Source organism: Mytilus galloprovincialis, chromosome 6 (genome assembly GCF_965363235.1).
Source record: "Mytilus galloprovincialis chromosome 6, xbMytGall1.hap1.1, whole genome shotgun sequence".
Classification (NCBI taxonomy): Eukaryota; Metazoa; Mollusca; class Bivalvia; order Mytilida; family Mytilidae; genus Mytilus; species Mytilus galloprovincialis.
In genome coordinates this window covers 15943565-15965901 of record NC_134843.1, presented here as the reverse complement: position 1 = coordinate 15965901, position 22337 = coordinate 15943565, and the positions used below count along the sequence as shown (strand labels likewise).

Genomic DNA, 22337 nt, shown 5'->3' with positions numbered 1-22337 from the left:
TAATGGAAATCCTTTATGACATTTAATGACCAACTAATGAACAGTTACATGTATCAGATATTTATTATTACAATGGTTATGAATGCAATTGGTGCAATTTGATGTTATTGTGTTTTATGGTGTATTTTCATTTTATTTTTATTGTTTTTCAGTGCATAGTCTCAGAATAAGTAACAAGACTTATATTGAAATCCAGGGAAAAGCATGTTTTAGACGCATGAATGGAACACATCAGATTGGATGTTCATGTAAGTTAACTTTTTTCATTACCAGTAGGGGGAAATATTACATGAAGAGCTTTTATTAAAAGACAATAAATGAATTGTTCGATACATGTATATTAGTGAAAAAAATAATACAAAAATATAAGTCAAAGAGTCAAGAACACAATAAAGAAAGGGACAAAATGCTACTGACACTGAAAACTAAAGATTGAGCAACACAAACTAGATGTGAGCTAGGGTGCTTTTTAAGGGTAAGCTAGTTCTGATAGTTCGTCGGAAGGGGATGATAAATGGCTGACCCGTGTAAGGAGAGAGCCATATCTCTTGCACGTAAAAGACACCCTTGTAGATTTTCGAAAAAGAGTATGGCTAATGCCACTACAAGGCAGCACTCGTACCCCCAAAGTAGAAAGGGATTAATATAAGTTGCAAAACTTGTTTCCCAATCCACTATAAATAAATATGTTTAAACTAAACTAGTTCTGTGTCACCTATGGCAAGTACTGTATTACAAAAATTCCAAACAGGTAAAAGTAGAAGGGATTGAAAAAAAATTGGAACTGCAACATGTGGAGTAAATCTGTGGTCCTATGTGGAACCTGTAAAACTTTCAAACAGTTCACTTTATCTTACCATCAAGACCATATGGCGATTTTATGTATCCTAAATTATAGATAAATCATGTTTAACTACATGTATTTCTTTTATTTTCTTTGTATTAGATTTCTTTATGTTTTGTTTCTTTTTCAGCTGAAACCAAGGGGAATGTTGGCATTTTATATCACATCACTGGTGATAATGATACAGAATGGCTACTGAAGAAAGGCCCTAATAAACCATACATTGTGCTACTTAATTCTCTACAGTTCAAATTGTAAGTTCCAGACATAAATTGCTAACCCAGTGGCAGTGCTAGATCAAAACGTAGAAGACCAGTATACATGTACTTCATATCTTTTATATAGATACCTTATGTTCTAAATTATCTGTGTGTTATATGTTGATTGTTCTTGACCTCATTTTCAAGATTCAGTGACTGCTTTAAAACCAAACAAAATTGTCTTGCTTTGGACAAAAATCATTGATGACAAGACAAAATTGTTGCTTTTTTCTGCTGCGACGTCTGTGACAACATCAACAATTGTTAGGTTTTCTGCTTATATTAAGTTAGTTCAATAAAAACTACTTGTGAAAGGTCAATGATATTCTCTATAAAGTTGCATCATTTCCAGAACATATCAGTTTGACAACTACTTTAAGGCCTTATCAACAGTTTATTTTTTCATGTAATAAGTGATGAAGGCAAGATATTTAAGCATTTGTACTTTCTATATTAAACATTTTCAGAAAATAGTAAAAAACTTGGTTGAGTGGAAATACTGAATAGGGGTTTATTTTTGCGGGGTGAACATTTTTGCTTATTTTTGCCAATTTAATAGTGCTCATGCTACACTCTGCTTAAACGGCTGTGGGTAACTTAAGTTACCCACAGCCCAAGATGGAGCCGCCTTGCGTCGGTTCGATACTTTTCTTCTATAGAATAACAATACCACGAATGCATCAATTAAACAACTGAATTTAAAAGTTGTATTAATCGTTTAGGGAAACCCCTAAACTGGAAAGGTGATTAAATTCTACAAAATAAACGATCACAGCACGATTTTAAAAAACACTTAGGCTGTCCGTAACTTCAAAATAACTTGTCCGTAACTTTTTTCATCATACCAATAGAGATGTCCGTAACTTTCAAAGAATCGACATACGCGGATGTAATGTTTAAACTGATGATAGAGATCGCATCGAATACATATTCACAAAACGAAGTAGATGTCTAGTATGATATAATTCATTGTATCGATGGAAGACAAAATTGGGGAAAATATGAAAAAAATCACGATAAATCCGCAAAACTCGGGTCTCATTTTGTATAATTCTTATATGATTTGCATATCTATAAATACTTGAATTGGATTGGTCAATTAGAATTTCTCTCTAAGTTTACACTTTGATAAACCATGTTTCCGAAACTACTTTTGTAATCTATTCATGCGCGATACTCAAGCTTGCAGTGATCCCGGATTTTCAGCAAATTGAGATTTAAAAACAATTGCATAACAGTTGTGACTATCCTAATGCATATATAACAAAAAAAGAAAGAAATTTAAAGCACTCAAAAGCTTCGAAAATGTATAAAAATAAAATTTAATAAAATACCGCAAAACGTCATACGAATGGAAATTTTCAAGGGAATGATTATTTCGTTACGTGTACGCTTCGAATACGGGTAACATTTAATTAAAATGAAGTGTTTGAGGTAGGTGCTATTTCATTTAAGATTCCGTTGTATTTATCGGACATTTATGGTTTTTAGAAAGTCAAGATGGCGGCGTACTCCTTAGTTACGACTTGCCATTGTGCTTTTGATGGTAAATATATATAGTAGCCATCAACAAAAAAAAATGTTTATTAAATATCACAAATGTTTGTCTGAAGAATTATAAGGATTAAACACATTTTTTCTAGCGGTTATTGACTGTGTAAACCGGGGCTCTTGCTCACAAACTCAACATAAAAGTCAGAATTTATTCAGTTTGTGAGTTAATCGCCCCGGTTTACACATCAATAACCTCTAGAAAAAATGTGTTTAATCCTATAATAACGTCGGGGTACCCGAATCGCCTAGTTCGGAGGGTTGTTTCCGATCATAGCAGATAAACTGTTGAAACATCATTGTTCGTTTTTATTTTTGAACAAGTAGACTACACAAGTATTTTTTACACATACATGTAGCATGTATACACTTACTGATTTTCTGCCAGCAACGACAAGGGTAGCGTGAATCTGGGATTTTGGAGGGGAACCCAAATTGCCCAGGCATGCAGTGAATAGACCATAAGGGACTTAAGTGCACAAACTTTTTTCCGTCTTTTTGAAAAAGCCAAAAACACTTTTCTCTCATCCCCACAAAAACAAATCCCATCAGCATTGACAGTAAAATAAAAGGGGTGTCAATCTGAACACACTGGGACGTTGCGCACGGTGATATTGCGGCACCCTGGCCAAGGTTTACAGTAAATGGGAAAACTTAAAAAAAGGACATTTTGTATAAATGAATAAACCTAGTTTTACAGCTATCTGCATATTTCATTTGTATGCAAGTTGCATTAAATCTCATTAAACTGAATAAAACTAAAAGACACAATAGGTAAAAATCAGTGACCGTTGTGAATAAAAGGAAAAGAGCAGTCAACATAGTGTAACAATTCGACATAGTATATGAAAATATATATAACTACGTAGGACAACAGGGTAATTTAATAGTCTTACAACCCCTGATAACATACAAAGAGAGAGAGAAAAAAACATACTAGGAAACATATTCAAAAAATCATAACACTATAACTAACTGGTGGGATGTATAAATACCGAGCCGCGTCAAAGAGTATTCATCAAAATACACATAGAAAGAAACAGAGGTGAAGGTATACCGCAAACATAATTAAACTCAAAACATTAAAGAGTATGGAAAAGCCTTGGTCTGACAAGCGAAAAACGTCGATAAGACGCACATCAGTAAATAAAAGTTCAAACCATAACCAGGATGGAGTACCACAAACCCCACATAAAACTTCTGTGGTGTAAGTATGATGCGTTAATAAAATCACATTTGGTGGTGAATGAGTAGTATAAACGGCCGCGAAGGTTACAAATATGATGTTAATTGTCTTCTAATTGTTGAAATTATAATTCTTAAAATTTTAAATCAAAAGTTACCCACATCTAAAAATAAAGTTACGGACAGTCTGCTTAGTTTCGATCAAAAAGTTACGGACATCTTATGCCTTTTTTAAAGTTGACCTTGCGCTTTAGTGAACTCTATATTAACAAATTTATGGTAATTGTTAGTCATTTCTTTATTCAATAATCCTATAAATATTTACATTCTGCATGAAAAACGTCGCAAAAGGTACATTTTGTATGAATTAAATATCAACGAGTTTAGAGTCCGCCATCTTGGGCTGTGGGTAACTTAAGTTACCCACAGCCGTTTAAGCACAGTGATGCTATATGGTATATGAACTGCTCACTGTGACCTTATGAAAATGTAAATTCCATATAGCTGGTGTATACAATGTTGGTTATTTTTTTTAAGTGACTATATGTGTTTATAGTCTAACAGTGGCATTAACTTTAAAATGTTAAAAAATGGCTTTTTATTCAGCAACAATATATATCTATGCCATAATGGAGATCTATGTCTGAATCAAACAGAAATTGATTAATTTCTAATGGTTTAAGAAAAAAAGGAACAAATATTTGTATTTGTATAATCTGCATAATTTACTTCCTTCAAAACAAGGAAAAACCTGGCCAACCATCCTGGCTTCATAACATATATTTGCATGTATTATTATTTTCTTGTTATCATTAGAAAAGCAACCTTTGAATTTTTACATTCATTTAACAGTAACAATTTGCATAAGCATAAATAAAATTATATATAATGAATTATTTTATTACAGAGATTTTGTAAAAAAGTTAAAGAGCTCAGGGAAGGTAAACGGTATAATTGTTATACATGTTCTACAGAATGAAACATTGACACCATTCCCACCAGAGGGATTCTCTCCTGACAGTTCCTGTCCTAATGATAGATATGGTAGGTAAAAACTCATTAAGATCCAGGTAGTATTGTACTTAACACAGCAGTATAACACATAGGTGGGTCATTCTCAGTTAATCAGCAATTCAGTACCATTGGACTTTGATGATAATTTGTGAAGAAAATAAAGGAGATATTGGCAAATCTGATGTGTTATTCTTTTCTACTAATGTTGAATAGATAGTAAAGATAATTTAAGGATGATAAGTGGAGAAGAAAGAAATTTACAAGAGTTTTAAAATAAAAAAGGGTGTTTTGATGGCGTCCATTTTGGGACATTTTTCCATGGTCATTTTTTAATCATATTTTTATGTCATTTTTGTATGCACAACCAGGGCAAGTTAAGGAATAATAAAAACTATATACTCAGATTTACTTGTTCATGTATAAAATATAATAAACAGGGCATTATTAATATATATATTTTAGTAATAAAAATTAGTGTATGGATGTTACTGCATCGGTCAAACCTTACCTAATTTTGGGATAAATATTTACACAGAACAGAATGTGGACAACACTATTCGCAAAGTAAACAGGGGTTTTGTTGTTCTTTAGATGTATTTTGTAAAATGATATGACATGCAGGGCTTCATAATAAAAAGAAATCGTCAATCTTTTACAGACGTGGTAATATCGGTCAATAATTAACATCCAAAACGAATCCTCGTTTACTTCCAATATTACAATCGTCCGATATCCAACCCCCCTAAATGAAAGTTTGGACTCGTCCAAAAAGACGTCATCGATCTTTGTGTACACAAAGCAGCCGTGGAACTTTCGAAAATGTAGTTAAGTGTCATCGGTCAGGCGAAAGCAAGTTGTTACATCCAAAACTTAATTAAAATTCATTGATATTGTAATAAATACGCAACTAAATGGTAAGTTTTCATTGCGTGATCAGTTATTTACGTGGTTCAATATATAGGTAAATATAATATGACGGAAATTGCCAATTTGACGATAAACAACACAGATGCATATGGACGGTGACATTTTGACCTGTCAACCTTTTTGTGGATGTTATATTTTGACGTGATAAGCACGTGGTTGCGTAATGTCCGTACGATTTTAGTTAAAAATAAGTGATATATTAAAACTGTGTATCTGCACTATTTAAATATCGTAGCACTGGATGATGAAAAATAAAACAATATCCAAAGTTATTATCTGTTTTATTATACAATGTTCAAATCAATGATCAATGTTTTGGACATTACTGTTTTACTCGAACAAGTAACATCCAAAACAGGGAGTACAAACTAACCCCATTAAATTATAATTGAGGGAATATAAACAAGGTACTATTATTTTACAATAAACTAAAATTAGTTTAACATGTGTATGGTTTAACCATTGCTCTGGAATATACTTCTAATTCTGTGACATGTTTTGGACATTACTGTTTGATGCACAAACACTTGTTTTGGATGTTATTGTGACCTAAATTTTACTCGAACAAGTAACATCCAAAACAGAAAGAACAAACTAACCCCATTAAATTTTAATTGAGGGAATATAAACATGGTACTCAAAAGGAAATCACGAATTCACCAACATTCCAACTGACTTCATTTTCAGAAAACGACATCTGTAACAAACATAAACTTTTAGCTACTTCTTTACAAGCAGAACCAAACACAATGAAAGTCCCAACTATGTACTGGCTTCCGAAGCTGCACAAAAAACCTTACAAATATAGATTTATTTCATCTTCTAGCCATTGTTCAACTACTAAATTGTCTGTTTTACTTACTAGTACACTTGGTACAATAAAAAACCTGATAATAAATTGTTCAAATAAGGCCTTTGAAAATAGTGGAATTAATTACTTTTGGAGTGTCAAAAACTCGTTGGAAGTACTTGATAAATTGCATGCATATATTGGTGATTTTGAATCTGTTCAAAGTTTTGATTTTTCTACCCTATATACCACTTTGCCTCATATTCTTATTAAGAAAAAATTCACATCCCTAATTAACTGGGCATTTAAAAAGTCGGAATGCGAGTACATATGTTCAAACTCTTTTAGATCATTTTTTAGTAGCAATAAACAAAAGAACTATGTCAATTGGACATGCTTTGATACTATTTATGCACTTGAATTTTTACTTGATAACATTTTTGTTCGCTTTGGAGATTCCGTATATCGTCAAGTTATTGGAATTCCAATGGGGACTAACTGTGCACCACTTATTGCGGACCTGTTTTTGTATTGTTATGAGTTACAATTTATGACTAAAATTAGCAAAGACCCATCAAAACAACATTTGATACAAAAATTTAACAATACTTTTAGATATTTGGATGATATATTGGCTCTAAATAATGACGACTTCAGTATGTATACTAAAGAAATTTATCCTGTAGAACTTACTTTAAATAAAGCTAATGATAACAATGACCACTGCCCTTTCCTCGATCTTGATATCTATATCATAAACGGGAAGCTTAATACAAAAATTTATGATAAAAGAGATGATTTTTCATTTCCTATTGTTAATTATCCATTTTTAGATGGTGACGTTCCCTTGTCACCATCTTATGGTGTTTATATATCTCAACTTGTACGATTCGCTCGTGTATGTAACAATGTATTAGATTTTAGCGAGAGAAATTTATGTATTACTGAAAAATTATTACACCAGGGTTTTCGATATCACAAACTGGTCAAAACATTTACTAAATTTTATCACCGGTATAAGGAAATAATTCGTAAATATAACTCAACATGCAGACATCTTATACGTTCAGGTATTTCACATCCAAAATTTTATGGAAATATTCTTTATAAAGCACAAAAATGTCAGTATTCTCCTCAGAAACTAACAAAACCTTTAAATAGACTTATTAAAAGGGGATATAGTTACGATACTGTTGTCAGGTCATTAAAGATTGCATATTTTGGCTTTAACATTGATTCACTGATAGGGTCTTTGCATCGGAACTAAACACATTTATTTCTAAAAAAACAGTTGTTGGCATGACACGGGTTATGTTCTTCTCATATATTTTATGATAGTATGATACTAAACCCCTAACGGGAGGGATTGTACCTGATATTCATATGATGAAGACATAATCTTTCAATCAGTTTAATTGAGGTCTGGAGCTGGCATGTCAGTTAACTGCTAGTAGTCTGTTGTTATTTATGTATTATTGTCATTTTATTTATTTTCTTTTGTTACATCTTTTGACATCAGACTCGGACTTCTCTTGAACTGAATTTTAATGTGCGTATTGTTATTCTTTTACTTTTCTACATTGGCTAGAGGTATAGGGGGAGGGTTGAGATCTCATAAACATGTTTAACCCCGCCGCAATTTTGCGCCTGTCCCAAGTCAGGAGCCTCTGGCCTTTGTTAGTCTTGTATGATTTTAAATTTTAGTTTCTTGTGTATAATTCGGAGTTTAGTATGACGTCCATTATCACTGTACTATTATGCATATTTTAGGGGCCAGCTGAAGGACACCTACGGGTGCGGGAATTCTCGCTACATTGAAGACCCATTGGTTGCCTTCGGCTGTTGTTTGCTCTATGGTCGGGTGGTTGTCGCTTTGACATATTCACCATTTCCTTTCTCAATTTTACTATTATATTATATAAACTAAAATTAGTTTAACATGTGTATGGTTTAACCGTTGCTCTGGAACATACTTATTATTCTGTGACATGTTTTGGACATTACTGTTTGATGCACAAACTCAGGATATTTTTTATGTTTTGGATGTTATACAAATTCCATTTTGTCAATTGTCAAAATGTAACATCCATAATAATTCCGTAAAAAAATATATGCAATAATGAGTATTTATTTGAAAAGTCCAATGTATCTGTTTAATGAATAACCACAACAAAATCTTATGAATTCTCCTTTAAAAATAATTGACACACAAACTGTTGAACTAAACTTTTAATGTATTAATTTTGAGTCACATCCACAACAACAAATTATACATAATTACTCCCTTTCTATTGTAATATCAGTTGATAAATGATTTTAATTTTAAAGATATTAACTTCTTTATCTAAAATATATGAATTATTCTATTGAAATTGTACATTTAATGCATATATGATACTGTCAATGAAAAATATATAACATCCAAAACACAGAGGGTACTGTTAAAAAAATTCAATTAAAATATATTTCCACATACTGAACTATCTTTTTATTATTAGAACCATAAAGATCAATGTTTTAGTCTCAATTTGAGACCAAAAAATGGACCAAAAGCCAACATTTATATTTTTCACCAAGGTATATAAAAAAATGCTGAATAACTGAGAATGACCCAGGTATGGTAGGTAAAAATGCAAAAGATTAATCAGTCCTGGTAAAAGGTGTCCAGGCAGATACAAATTACTAGTTTAAAATGTCCATGGTTACAGAATTTACCAGTATTTTTATTACGAAGTAATTAATAAAGTCCATAGATAAATTCATAAATATTTCCAATTTACTGTCACAAAATACACATTGAGATCAAGGTACTGCTGTACTGTACATAGTAGACATTGACAAGATTCCCTCCAAATAAATTGCCCATGAGACAACTATCCACAAGAGACAAAGATTGATTTGTGGTGTTTTAACACCACTTTTGGGCGGCCAGTTATTTTTGGTGGAGGAAGCTAAAGTGCACGGAGAAAAACACAGACCTTCGATAGGAAAACTGACAATCCTAGTCAATTAAGATTGGAGTTGAATGCACCCACACGAGCAGGGTTCGAACTCACAACCTCAGTGTTGACTTGCAATTGATTACAGTAGTAACAACTTAGACCACTCTGCCACCAAGCGACAAGAGACCAAGAGATATAGGGTTAACAACTATAGTTCGCTATTTTGCCTTCAACAAAAAGCAAAACCTATACTACCAGTATATAGGCCCATTATAACAAATATAAAACAATAAACTTAAAAAATATATGATATACAGCAACATGTTCATTTCATAAGACTTCATTATGTTTTATTGGGGATATTGGATATCTTCTTTTTCTTCTTATAGGGAAATATAATTCTGTAAAATTTTGTTGTGTATGACCTACTTTTTATTTTGTAGTGATAGTTATACCTCATTTCATTGAGTGAGTTAAAAACTGCAATCGCCTTGTACATCAATATTCATTCAGCTTTTTTTTAGTTATGGAACGTGTAGATATTCAGTCTTGAACTTTAAGATGAAATATACGTGATGTGATTTTCAGATCGGACAGTCATCCTGCACATGCATGAAACATTTGCTACTGGTTGTTTTAATTAAGCAACCATCAATCAGATCTGATAGGCATTCACTTGCAGTTTTTTTATACTTCAATTTTTTTTTATCATACCCACTGAACAAGGAATTTATTCATTAGATATAACTCTGCTTCAGTGTTAAGGAATACTTAGGTTAGTGGGCTGGAACTTTATTAAGATGAGTTTGCACAGGTCTAATAAGCAATTTGAAATCTGCCTGGCAAGTTCTTCCTCTTTAGTGATACTTTGAGTAGTTATTTTACCTAAGCATGAATTTAATTTGTGACTTCAGTATTTAGAAATGATAATGATTTTACCAGTTACTTTGTTTTGATGAATTGTACCAAGTAAATAATTTTCTGATCTGTTTGGCAGTTGCTTCTAATTTGATGGATTTTGATTATTATATGAAATAAGCATGGAATTTTTCATCATTATTTAAAAAAAAAAAGTTGTCTATAATTTGCAGGGCAATGCTTGCAATTTCTTGTTTTCTTTTGCACAATTTTTACGTCATAAGTAGAAGTTCAGAAATTGTTGCTTATGGTTTTGTTAATTTTTAAAAACTTGACAGTAGGGTCATATTTAACCTGTAAGGATAGAAAAGAACATATAAGCATTTAATCTGTTTTCTTCAGAATTTTAATTGCATAAAAAAAAAATGTCTGTCAAAAATGCTTTAATTTTTCGTGGTAATGGTCCATAAATTCTGGACCGTTTTCTCAAATTACTGTACATAAAAAAACTCTACTTTAAATTATCTTTATTTCTCTTCCAATGAATGATAATTATATAAGTATGTCAATATAAATATATTATTTCAGGTTTATACCATGAGGATAAAAATTATGGAAACTGTCAGAATGTAACCTGGAATCCCGTAGGGCATGGTATGATGTTTGAGGACTTTGACAAGTTCCCTATCTTTGTGGTCATTAACCAGACTGAGGTGGACATTCTCATACAGGATGTAAGTTAAAAGGTTATGACATATAAACTGACAAGTTTCCTCTCTTTGTGAGCATATATCAATGAAACTAAACAACCAAAATAAAATAAAAAAGGTATTGTGAGGTCAACAAATGATATGAAACAATAGACCAGTGTCTGTACAATTTGCCAAGCTCTATATCAAGTTCAGAAAAATGGTTAATAAATTTCAAACATCAAATCTCAAAAGAAAACTTAATTTCAAAGAAAAAAGGTGTATCACATGATAAACTCATGTACATATTTTTATCAATCAATTTTTATTTCCAGTGTTATGAGAAGTACAACAAACCTTTACCAGATGGTTCTGTCAGGGAATATCCTCTATGTGCTGTACAGCTGAAAGATACAATGTCTGGTGCTAAAGATGCTAAAACCTGTTACCGTAGAACACAAGTCCCTACCAATCTCAACCCTGACACCTACTGTGATCCTCTGGGAGATCATAATGTCATAGCTACAATAAAAGCTGTTCCTAACCAGGATGTCTACCCTAACAAATCCGTTATAGTGGCTGCAGCACGGGTAAGCTTTTTTCATGCTTGTGAATAAAATTCGGTTATACCAACATAAATGTGTTACTCTGAAGTCACAAAAACAGTAAAAAAAATCTTAAACTCTATCAAGTTATAGTTTTTCCAAAAATTTCATGCTAAATTAGAGGAAATTATTAATTATGATGTTACATAATTTTCAATTTTACTGAAGTGTCATTTTTAAGTGCCTGTTTGCGGAACATATTATGGTTTACTGTTGTCTGTCTGTCGTCAACATTTCGGACAACAACTCAAACCCACTTTGCAAAAAATATACAGCTATGTAATTTCAGTATATTGACGTGGGGACATCAACTACTCTTCAATCATTTTGGTCTTAATTATTTATTTTAGCTTGATTCATTTTCTATGTTTGAAAATATCTACCCAAGTGCAGACAACCATGTAACTGGAATTGTTGGATTGCTAGCAGCTGCAGAAGCTCTGTCTAAATACAAAGATGACATCATCAATAATAGTAATAGCAGTGATATCCTTTTTGCTTTCTTTCAAGGTGTAAGTATATTGTTTAACTGAGTTATTTGAATAGTTTTAAAGCAATTCAAAGGTATAGTAATTTCCCTTTGAATACACAGAAAATATAATGCACTACTGACTTTTAATTTAACAAATGTAACATTTCAACATTGCAGTACAAGACATACACACAAAAAAGAGAACATCTTATGTATATAGCTGTGTTCCATTTATCCTACTGTTCATTAGGAAAATGTTTAATCAAACATAATAAAATTTCTGATTTTCTGACAAAAGAACAGGTGTACTTTGTAAAAAGTAAACTTTAAAAGTAGTAAAAGACAGCATTTTTGTTGAGCCTGCAACTTTTGTTGCAGAAAGCTCGACATAGGGATATTGATCCGGCGCCGGCTACGGCGGCGCGTTAGCTAACTTCTCAAAAGCTTTATATATTTTAGAAGGTGGAAGACCTGGATGCTTCATACTTTGTATATAGATGCCTCATGTTACAAAGTTTCCGTCAGTCACATGTCCAATGTCCTTGACCTCATTTTCATGGTTCAGTGACCACTTGAAAAAAAAGTTCAGATTTTTTGTAATGTTGAATTCTCTCTTATTATAAGGAATAGGATAACTATATTTGGTATGTGCGTACCTTGCAAGGTCCTCATGCCCGTCAGACAGTTTTCACTTGACCTCTACCTCATTTCATGGATCAATGAACAAGGTTAAGTTTTGATGGTCAAGTCCATATCTCAGATACTATAAGCGATAGGACTAGTATATTCGTTGTATGGAAGGACTGCAAGGTGTACATGTCCAACTGGCAGGTGTCATCTGACCTTGACCTCATTTTCATGGTTCAGTGGTTATAGTTAAGTTTTTGTGTTTTGGTCTGTTTTTCTCATACTTTATGCAATAGGTCTACTATTTTTGTTGTATGGAATGATTGTAAGGTGTACATGTCTAGCGAGCAGATGTCATCTGACCTTGACCTCGTTTTTATGGTTCAGTGGTCAAAGTTAAGTTTTTGAGTTTTGGTCTTTTTTTCTAATACTATATTCCATAGGTCAACTATATTTGGTGTATGGAAATATTTTATGATCTATCTGATAGTCGCGCAGAATTTATTTGACCTTGACCTCATTTTCACAGTTCATTGCTCAGTATTAAGTTTTTGTGTTTTGGTTTATTTTTCTTAAACTATAAGGAATAGGTCAACTATATTTGTTGTGTGGAAGCATTGTTAGCTGTACATGTCTGCCTGGCATGGTTCATCTGACCTTGACCTCATTTTCATGGTTCATTGGTCTTTGTTTTGTTATCTTGGTTAATGTTAAGTTTATGTGACAGTTGTAATAAAGCTTTATATTTAGAACTATCAACATAATATCAATGATTAGTAAAGAAGGCAAGACATTTCAGCGTGTGCACACTTGTCTACAATAACAGAGGGTTTAACTTTGTCATATTTTGGTCAAATTATGCATACAAGTTTCATTTTGTTTGCATAACAAATTGTAATAAGAATTTAAGGTGGAGTCGTAATGAATGAATTCTAATAATTTCCATAATGAGAAGAACATTTCTGAATTTGTAATAATTTTTATAGCTATTGAAACATTGAAATAATTCTATTCTATTCTAAATAACTATATAAAAAATGAAACAAGAGACATTTCTTACCTAAGGTTCTTTCCATTGAATATTTCTTCAGATACGTGTATTTAGTTTGTATAATAGAGTTTATAGTATATATTTAACAGATTTTATTTGCAAAATTAGTAAAGGATTAAACGCAAGTTATAACAACTTTTAGAGTTAATGTTTGGAAGCCTTTGATTACCTTGGAACATCTATGTGTATTCAGCTTGTAATATTGAGTTTACATATTTTAGGAAGCATTTGACTACATTGGATCGTCTAGAACAGTTTACGACATGCAACACAATGTTTTTCCTATGGTTGAGGAGGCAGGAAAATCAACTTTACATTTGGTCAACTTTAGTCATATATCACACTTTATAGAGGTCAACCAGCTTGGCTATAGAGATGATGGGAAGGTCTGGCTCCATACTGACCCTCTCAGTCAAAATAATACACAAACATCTCAAGAGGTAATCATGACTTACTTTTGAGACGGCTTGCTGTTTTTGCAGCACTTATATCTGCTTTTATTTAAACTGGTATAGTTAAATACATTATTGGAAAAGAAACTAAAACCAGGGATCAAGTGTCTATAAAGTTGAAGTCAATTTGAATTTGACCTTGTGTCAGAAATTTTCCTTTCAGTATTTTATTAAACAGAGCACGATTATGTTATTTCAAAGATTTTTATGTTTAGACTGAAACTTTTCATACAACTGTTAGAACAAACAGAAATATTATCACTCATAGTTTATATTACTCAGTTGGACAACAAGAAAATCTTTAAAGTCTCTTTCAAAATTATCTTGATGAAGGTAATAAAGGTTAGGATTGTGCTTACAGAAAAAGGATTAAAGGACAGAAAAATAAAGAAATTTAAAAAAAAATGAGAATAAGTGTGCTGAAATTTAAAGAGTGTAGAATAATTACCTAAAAAATGAAACAATACAAAAAATGAAGACCTCTTGCAAGACCCTCTTACATGAAGGGATCTTTTTGAAGAGATTTCCGGGAGTATAATATTAATAACAATAGGTCATAAAAATCAATATTATTCTTGGTCAGTTTTGATAAATGTAAAGCCAAAATGTGTAACAAAGAGTTAAATGGGTAGAAATATACTGAGTGCCAATGAAAACGCAACACTTTTGTTTTTCCAAAAAATCTTATAATTTTTATTTTATTTATATTAGAACTTTGTATAGTTGGTTGAAAATGACTTTTAAGACAATTTTCGACAATTTTACGGTTGAGTGATTTTTGGAACAAATGCGAAGTAAGGGTTATTTTGAACGAACAAAAACCGAGTTCACCGCTTTTCAACATACGCACGATTTTGTCATTTAAAGCTTGGCTAATGTCATGAATTTTCCCGCCCTTATTGTTAGAAAACTGCAATAAACATCTGAGTAAATGCCAGGACATTTTCCGACAACCAGCGACATGCAGTTTTGGGCATAATCCAATGAAGCCTTTCACAGCATACAATCACCCGCCTTGGCTAAAAGTCATGCTTTTCGCCGAATTTTGGTCCGATCGACCAAATTTTGCATCAGATTTGACATGTTTTAGACGATGAAAACCACCTCCAATATCATAAAGTCAGGTTGAGTTTGCTTTGCGGGACAAGTGGAATAACATTCCTCGGGATCTCATTAAACGTCCGGGATCATCCACGGCGCTGTCAAGATTGCGCTGCACCACGGGGTTGTAACATTTTTTGTTAGGACTGTTAGTTGATGATTCGACATTGGATGTTTCGTTTACCTATTGCGCCCGAAAGATGACAAATTAAACATTTTTGTTTGATATCGATCTATTGTTAAAATAGTAAATTTTCAAGTACAATTTATTTTGAGAGATTATCATTTCTTATATAAATTTTATTTTTGAAAAACCAAGTGTTGCGTTTTCATTGGCACTCAGTATATCTGTGTAGTCATTGATAGGGCTCTTACTTAAGATTCTTCTGTTTGAAGAAAAAAGCCTAATATACAATGTAATAATATAATAGTACAAACCTACCATTATAGATTGACAAGATGATACAACTGATTAAGAGTGTGGCTAACAATATGAGTTTAGGTATAGGAGAGAACAGTAAGTCCCAGCCACTACCTCCAGCCTCTGTACAGAGGTTCCTTAGAAAGGACAAGATTCCAGCAGTCGTTTTCAGTGACCACCAACACAGTTATACTAATAAGTAAGTACATATGGTTGACTGCTGTTTGTTAAACCTTTTGTGGCAAATATTTAGGTCAAGTAATATTCAAAATTAGATTTCTAGTAGATTTATTTGAGAAAACCTGCACAATGCAAGAACAAAAAATAATTAAGGGTTCAGCTCTAATGTCACTAAAGTGAATAATTTATATTAGTTATTTGCTAGGTGTACATGTATTTATCTAAAATGATGCTATGGACAAGGTTGGCTGGAAAACAGGCAGTGGGAACTGGTATTGAAATTAAATTTGAAGTCTAGGAAAGTGTTTGTATAGAGAGGTGAATACAAGGGATTCGGAAAAAGAATGGAGGGAATCATGAAACAGTTTATATTCTGTGCCCATCTTTATACCTTTTCCTAATTTTCTGTTGTTTTTTATATAACAATTTGTATCCTTTTTTAAAAACACTTTTTATTACATTTGATTAAAAATGTGAATTTTACATTGATTTCATTATATTGTTTAGGATCTGGTTTAAACTCACCTTCACAGACAAAGGTAGGACAGTATATCCAGATAATCCAGGTGATATTTTATATACTTTATTATATTTTATCATATAATTTTCATTTGTAGATACTATAACAGTAGATTTGACATTGCTAAAGCAATTGAAGCAAATACCAACGACTCAAATATAATTACAGAGCAAGCCAAGAACTTAACCAGGATATCTACCATGTTAGCAAGGACGTTATATACCTTGTCTACAGGGAGGGATGCTCCTCAGGATATGACAAGTTCTGAATCTATAGTAAGTTTTATGTTATATCAATTTTGTTTATTGTAGAAACATTACGTATGTGATCTAGATCATCTAGTAGATATGATAAAAATATTTGCCAGATATTTTTGTCAATAAATAAAAAAAATTGTGTTTATGATCTCCATTCATAATTAGATAATGTATATTGATAAATAAAACTTTTGACCAGTTGCTGTCATGGTCAATTCATAAATAATAGATTCTGCATATATTTATTAGATCTATATATTAATTTTAGTTATCAACAGTAATGAATTAAATGGTAGAAAGACTTTCAAATAGATATAGGAAGATGTGGTGTGAGTGCCGATGAGACAACTCTCCATCCAAATAACAATTTAAAAAAAGTAAACCATTATAGGTCAATGAACGGCCTTCAACACGGAGCTCTGGCTCACACCAAACAAACAAAAAATGCTCTTAATTATTTTATTGTATTTGTAAGTGAATGAAATGTAAATTTTTTTTCTGAAAAAATTAGAGGATTTTAATGATGTTATTGTATTTTTAGGTGAATGACTTGTTATTTTGTTATCTGATAACAAGAGATTTTAATGATGTTATTGTATTTTTAGGTGAATGACTTGTTGTTTTGTTATCTGATAACAATAGATTTTAATGATGTTATTGTATTTGTAGGTGAATTACTTGTTGTTTTGTTATCTGATAACAATAGATTTTAATGATGTTATTGTATTTTTAGGTGAATGACTTGTTGTTTTGTTATCTGATAACAATAGATTTTAATGATGTTATTGTATTTGTAGGTGAATTACTTGTTGTTTTGTTATCTGATAACAATAGATTTTAATGATGTTATTGTACTTGTAGGTGAATGACTTGTTGTATTGTTATCTGATAACAAGAGATTTTAATGATGTTATTGTATTTTTAGGTGAATGACTTGTTGTTTTGTTATCTGACAACAAGAGATTTTAATGATGTTATTGTATTTTTAGGTGAATGACTTGTTGTTTTGTTATCTGATAACAAGAGATTTTAATGATGTTATTATACTTGTAGGTGAATGACTTATTGTTTTGTTATCTGATAACAAGAGATTTTAATGATATTATTGTATTTTTAGGTGAATGACTTATTGTTTTGTTATCTGATAACAATAGATTTTAATGATGTTATTGAATTTTTAGGTGAATGACTTGTTGTATTGTTATCTGATAACAAGAGATTTTAATGATGTAATTGTATTTTTAGGTGAATGACTTGTTGATTTGTTATCTGATAACAAGAGATTTTAATGATGTTATTGTATTTTTAGGTGAATGGTTTATTGTTTTGTTATCTGATAACAAGAGATTTTAATGATGTTATTGAATTTTTAGGTGAATGACTTGTTGTTTTGTTATCTGATATCAAGACAGTGTGAAATGTTTAGAAGAGTTTTAGATGATACTGATAACAAAAATCTGGGTAGGTTATGTTCACAATTGCAGCATTTTCCTCACATAGAATGGGGCCCTGTTTTAATGATGGATTGGGGTCATTTATTTATGAGAGGCGAAAGATACCAAAGTAATATTCAAAGTAAAAACAAAAATCGAATAACAATAAAAAAAAAAAAAAATCAAAATTCACAAAAACATAACATAACATAACATAGTAAACTATAGACTGAGCAACAAAATCCCCATAAAACATGGAGATTATTTCAGGTGCCGTTAATCCTGTCTCATATGTAGCACTCATCTTGTTGCTCAGGTACGTACAAACCCTGTAATAAGTCTTATTCAGTAGGTCACAAACTTGTTATGTCAGAAAAGTTCAGTATTTAGTAAATGGTAAATGATATCCATCTTATAGATGGATTTTTTTTAAAAAGAAATCAACTTTCACACAAAGGAGAAGCATCTTATTTTTCATTCATAGGTTTATTCAGCTATCCTGTTTTTCTGTTTTGTCATTTATATATTTGTGTCAATAATTACATTATGCATTTTTCATTTCAGATGAGAGTAGTCTCCCTTACCCATTCTATGTAAGTGTTACAAGTACTAATAACCAGGTGACCTATTTAACCAAGAGACTGCTGAGTTACTTTATTGGCGATAGAGTCAACAATACAAAAGCCAACTGCAAACAATCTGGAAACAACAAGGTAGTTAGTTATACAAGATACATTTCTATAAATAGCCCAAGTCAAAATCATGCAAACTTTTCTTTGGTAAATCAAAGATGTAGCAATATCTGGTAAAGACATTACTCCCCTTTTTGTATTTTACCTGTTTTACATTTTTCCTGTTAAAGGTAAAAAGGTAGAATGGAAATGGGGAATGTGTCAAAGAGACAACAACCCTACCAAAGAATAAAAAAAAAGGGCATTCAATTGGTATTCAACACAGCAAAGAAATCACGCACCTGGAAGTGGACCTCAGCTGGCTCCTTAACAAAATTGTGTACTAGTTCAGTGAAAGTGGAAGTCATACTAAACTCTTAAACATATGAATGAACTCAAATTAAAAAAAACATACAAATCTTTTACATATTTATTCATTGGTCTCTTTGACCATTTACTAGCAGAGTTTCTTATCTGATATAAATCAATCATTTTTTAAGAAATAAATTTGTAACAAAGTGAGAGCGAGATTGTTCTGTACTTTTGATAAATCATTCCTCTTTATAGCTTTGTTTGCCTGTGGTGCACCACAAAAATATGGAGGCTACTTCATTCATTCTATAGATGGCATATATATATATATATGAATCACATAGAAATAACAGAACATTTGATTCAACTTAGTAAACTTAGTATTGAAAAGCAGAAAACAAATATGAGAGCCAGTATTACTGGAAGAATGATCTTGTGACATAAATAACAATTCCTCATTGGCTATATTAGTTATACATGTTAACCAATATTACCAGATGTATGATCATGTGACTTAAATAACAATTCCTCATTGGTTATAGATTGAAATAAACAATTAACTTCCCCATCAGACTTGGGGTCAATTACATTGGAATGTAATTAATTAAATTACACATTACATTGCAAAAATGATCAATTACATCAATTACACATTACACTGTTTTTGAAATGTAATTAATTAAATTACAATTACTTTACTAAAGTAATTAATTAAATTACACATTACATTTCGTCATGGTATTTTTATGCCCCACCTACGATAGTAGAGGGGCATTATGTTTTCTGGTCTGTGCGTCCGTCCGTCCGTCTGTCTGTCCCGCTTCAGGTTAAAGTTTTTGGTCAAGGTAGTTTTTGATGAAGTTTAAGTCCAATCGACTTCAAACTTAGTACACATGTCCCCTATGATATGATCTTTCTAATTTTAATGCCAAATTAGAGTTTTTACCCCAATTTCACGGTCCACTGAACATGGAAAATGATAGTGCGAGTGGGGCATTCGTGTACTGAGGACACATTCTTGTTTAACAATATTATACATGTATAAATAATGCATGTGTAAAATATTCATGTAAGCATAGTTCATGTAGTTTAAGCGTTGCATTTGATAATCATTAGCTATTTTAATGTTTTGTCATTTAGTCTGAACTGAACACTAATATATGATTCTCACATTTTTTTTCATTTATAATTAAATAATGATAATTAAAAAAACCATCTGTAGGTCAAATAAATATTAATATAGATTGTATAAAGTACTTCAGTATAAATTATAGACTTCATATATTAGAAAAGTATTTAATTATATTTGAAAAACAAGTATTATTTTACAATATATATTATTAAACACATATCCTTATCTTTAACACCATAAAAGTATATGTAATTGAAATGTAATTCAAAAGTAATTGAGCATTATATGCTTTTTTCAATGTAATTAATTAAATTACCATTACATGTAACTAAAAAAATGCTCAATTACACATTACATTCAATTACATGGAAAATTGTAATGCATTACACTTAATTGCCATTACATTTTCAATTACCCCATCCCTGTTATAGGACAGTATTTTTTGGTCCAAAAAATATAGGTTAGCGTTGCTCTTCTTAGCGTAATTTGTACTTATGTCCCATGCCTATCAATTTTGTACTTAAAAATATGTGTCTAGCGCCGAAAAGTCATTTCAGTTCTGTAGGGCTAAGGAAAATTATTCATTTTGCCTTTTGTATAAAGCAGAGTGCACAAAGTCGCTAATAATAAAAAATAAAGTGCGCAATTTATCGACCAATCAGGATTATTCATACTTTTAATTCTGAAAACCATGTTATGCTCATAAAATGGATGTGGTGCCCTTAAAATCTAATGGTCTATAGTAACCTATATTTGTTGTACAGGTTAACCAATATTATCGGTAGTATGATCAAGTGACTTAAATAACAATTCCTCATTGGCTATATTTGTTTTACAGGTTAACCAGTATATGTGGATGCAGGGAGAGAAGAATACAACAACAGACACAAGACAAGGATTCTGTAGCAGAAGTACAGCAGTGTACACCTTAGCTCAATCTCCTCTGTTTGATCAAGATGGTATTTATTTTAAACCAGACATATCTAGTACAAGGCTCACAAGTAGAGATACCCTTACTTCTATGAAAGGCAAAATAAAAAAATGAAAAGTCTATATTTTCTATAAAATCATGCAAGATTAACTACTGGAACAAACACTGTACAATTTTTCAAAAGAATACATCTAAGAGTTTCATGTGATCTTGACCTCGTTTCATAGATCAGTGATCAAATTAAAGTTTTCATGGTCAATGTCAGATTATAAATGCTGTAAGCAATGGAGTATTAAACTTTATTTTATGTATTGAATGACCTTTAAGGGGTACATGTCTGTTTGGCAGGGTTCATCTGACCTTGACTTCATTTTCAATGATTATTTATGATGTTAAGATTTAGAATTACTTGAAGTAGAAATTTATCTTAAAGGGGGCATTAGCTATCCATTTCAATACGTCAAAATAGACTCAAACTCTGTAAATGAAGAGTCGGTCAGTGTTATGGGCTTTAATTGAATAATCTAAAGTGTAAAAATTCCTTCCTAAGCTACATGCACATCTGGGAGATAACTCTTTGGGAAGTTTTGGCTCTCGATAGCTTTTATATGCAGACAACGATAGGTAAGGTAAATGTACTCTAATAGATTAATATTATATCATTATTATTGATAACTATGCAGTAGAAAAAAAAAATATGCAACAAATTTCTTTTATAATTTATTGTGTTTTGTTATTTTGTAGATTATAATTGGAATATAGATGAATACTCAGCCTGGACAGAGAGCAGCTGGCAGACTGATTCCATACAAATGAGAATTTTCTTAGTCCCTAGTAAACATTTAGAAGTATGTACTAAATAATTAGAACAAAGAGATTAGGTTTTGTATTTTGCACTAAACACCAGTCTGTCTTAGTTTGAATTACAGTTACTACCTGAAATCTGAAAAGTGACTCTTCCAAACTTGCTGCACTAATAGAATGAAAATAAGGCTCATGTTTGCTTTTGATGTTTGGAACACAGAATGTCCAAAGTGTTCACCTTTGCATTCACTGTTAGTTATTTTGATGCTTATATCTTTTGAACATCAATTCTTATTGGTTGATTGCAA

At 31.5% G+C, this 22337-nt stretch overlaps 1 protein-coding gene across 2 annotated transcripts in view; it reads left to right on the top strand.

Annotated features, from left to right (window-relative positions):
- The window catches only part of LOC143079059 (nicastrin-like), a 37604-nt gene that overhangs the window by 1709 nt on the left and 13558 nt on the right, over positions 1 to 22337 (top strand). For both annotated transcript variants that reach the window (XM_076254205.1, XM_076254204.1), the window contains exons 2-14: positions 153 to 248; positions 975 to 1098; positions 4748 to 4884; positions 10960 to 11105; positions 11396 to 11650; positions 12016 to 12177; positions 14037 to 14255; positions 15819 to 15988; positions 16587 to 16764; positions 18120 to 18207; positions 18744 to 18892; positions 21133 to 21253; positions 21970 to 22073. In XM_076254205.1, the coding sequence (XP_076110320.1) occupies positions 153 to 248; positions 975 to 1098; positions 4748 to 4884; positions 10960 to 11105; positions 11396 to 11650; positions 12016 to 12177; positions 14037 to 14255; positions 15819 to 15988; positions 16587 to 16764; positions 18120 to 18207; positions 18744 to 18892; positions 21133 to 21253; positions 21970 to 22073 (1949 nt within the window). The remainder of the gene's footprint in view (positions 1 to 152; positions 249 to 974; positions 1099 to 4747; positions 4885 to 10959; positions 11106 to 11395; positions 11651 to 12015; positions 12178 to 14036; positions 14256 to 15818; positions 15989 to 16586; positions 16765 to 18119; positions 18208 to 18743; positions 18893 to 21132; positions 21254 to 21969; positions 22074 to 22337) is intronic.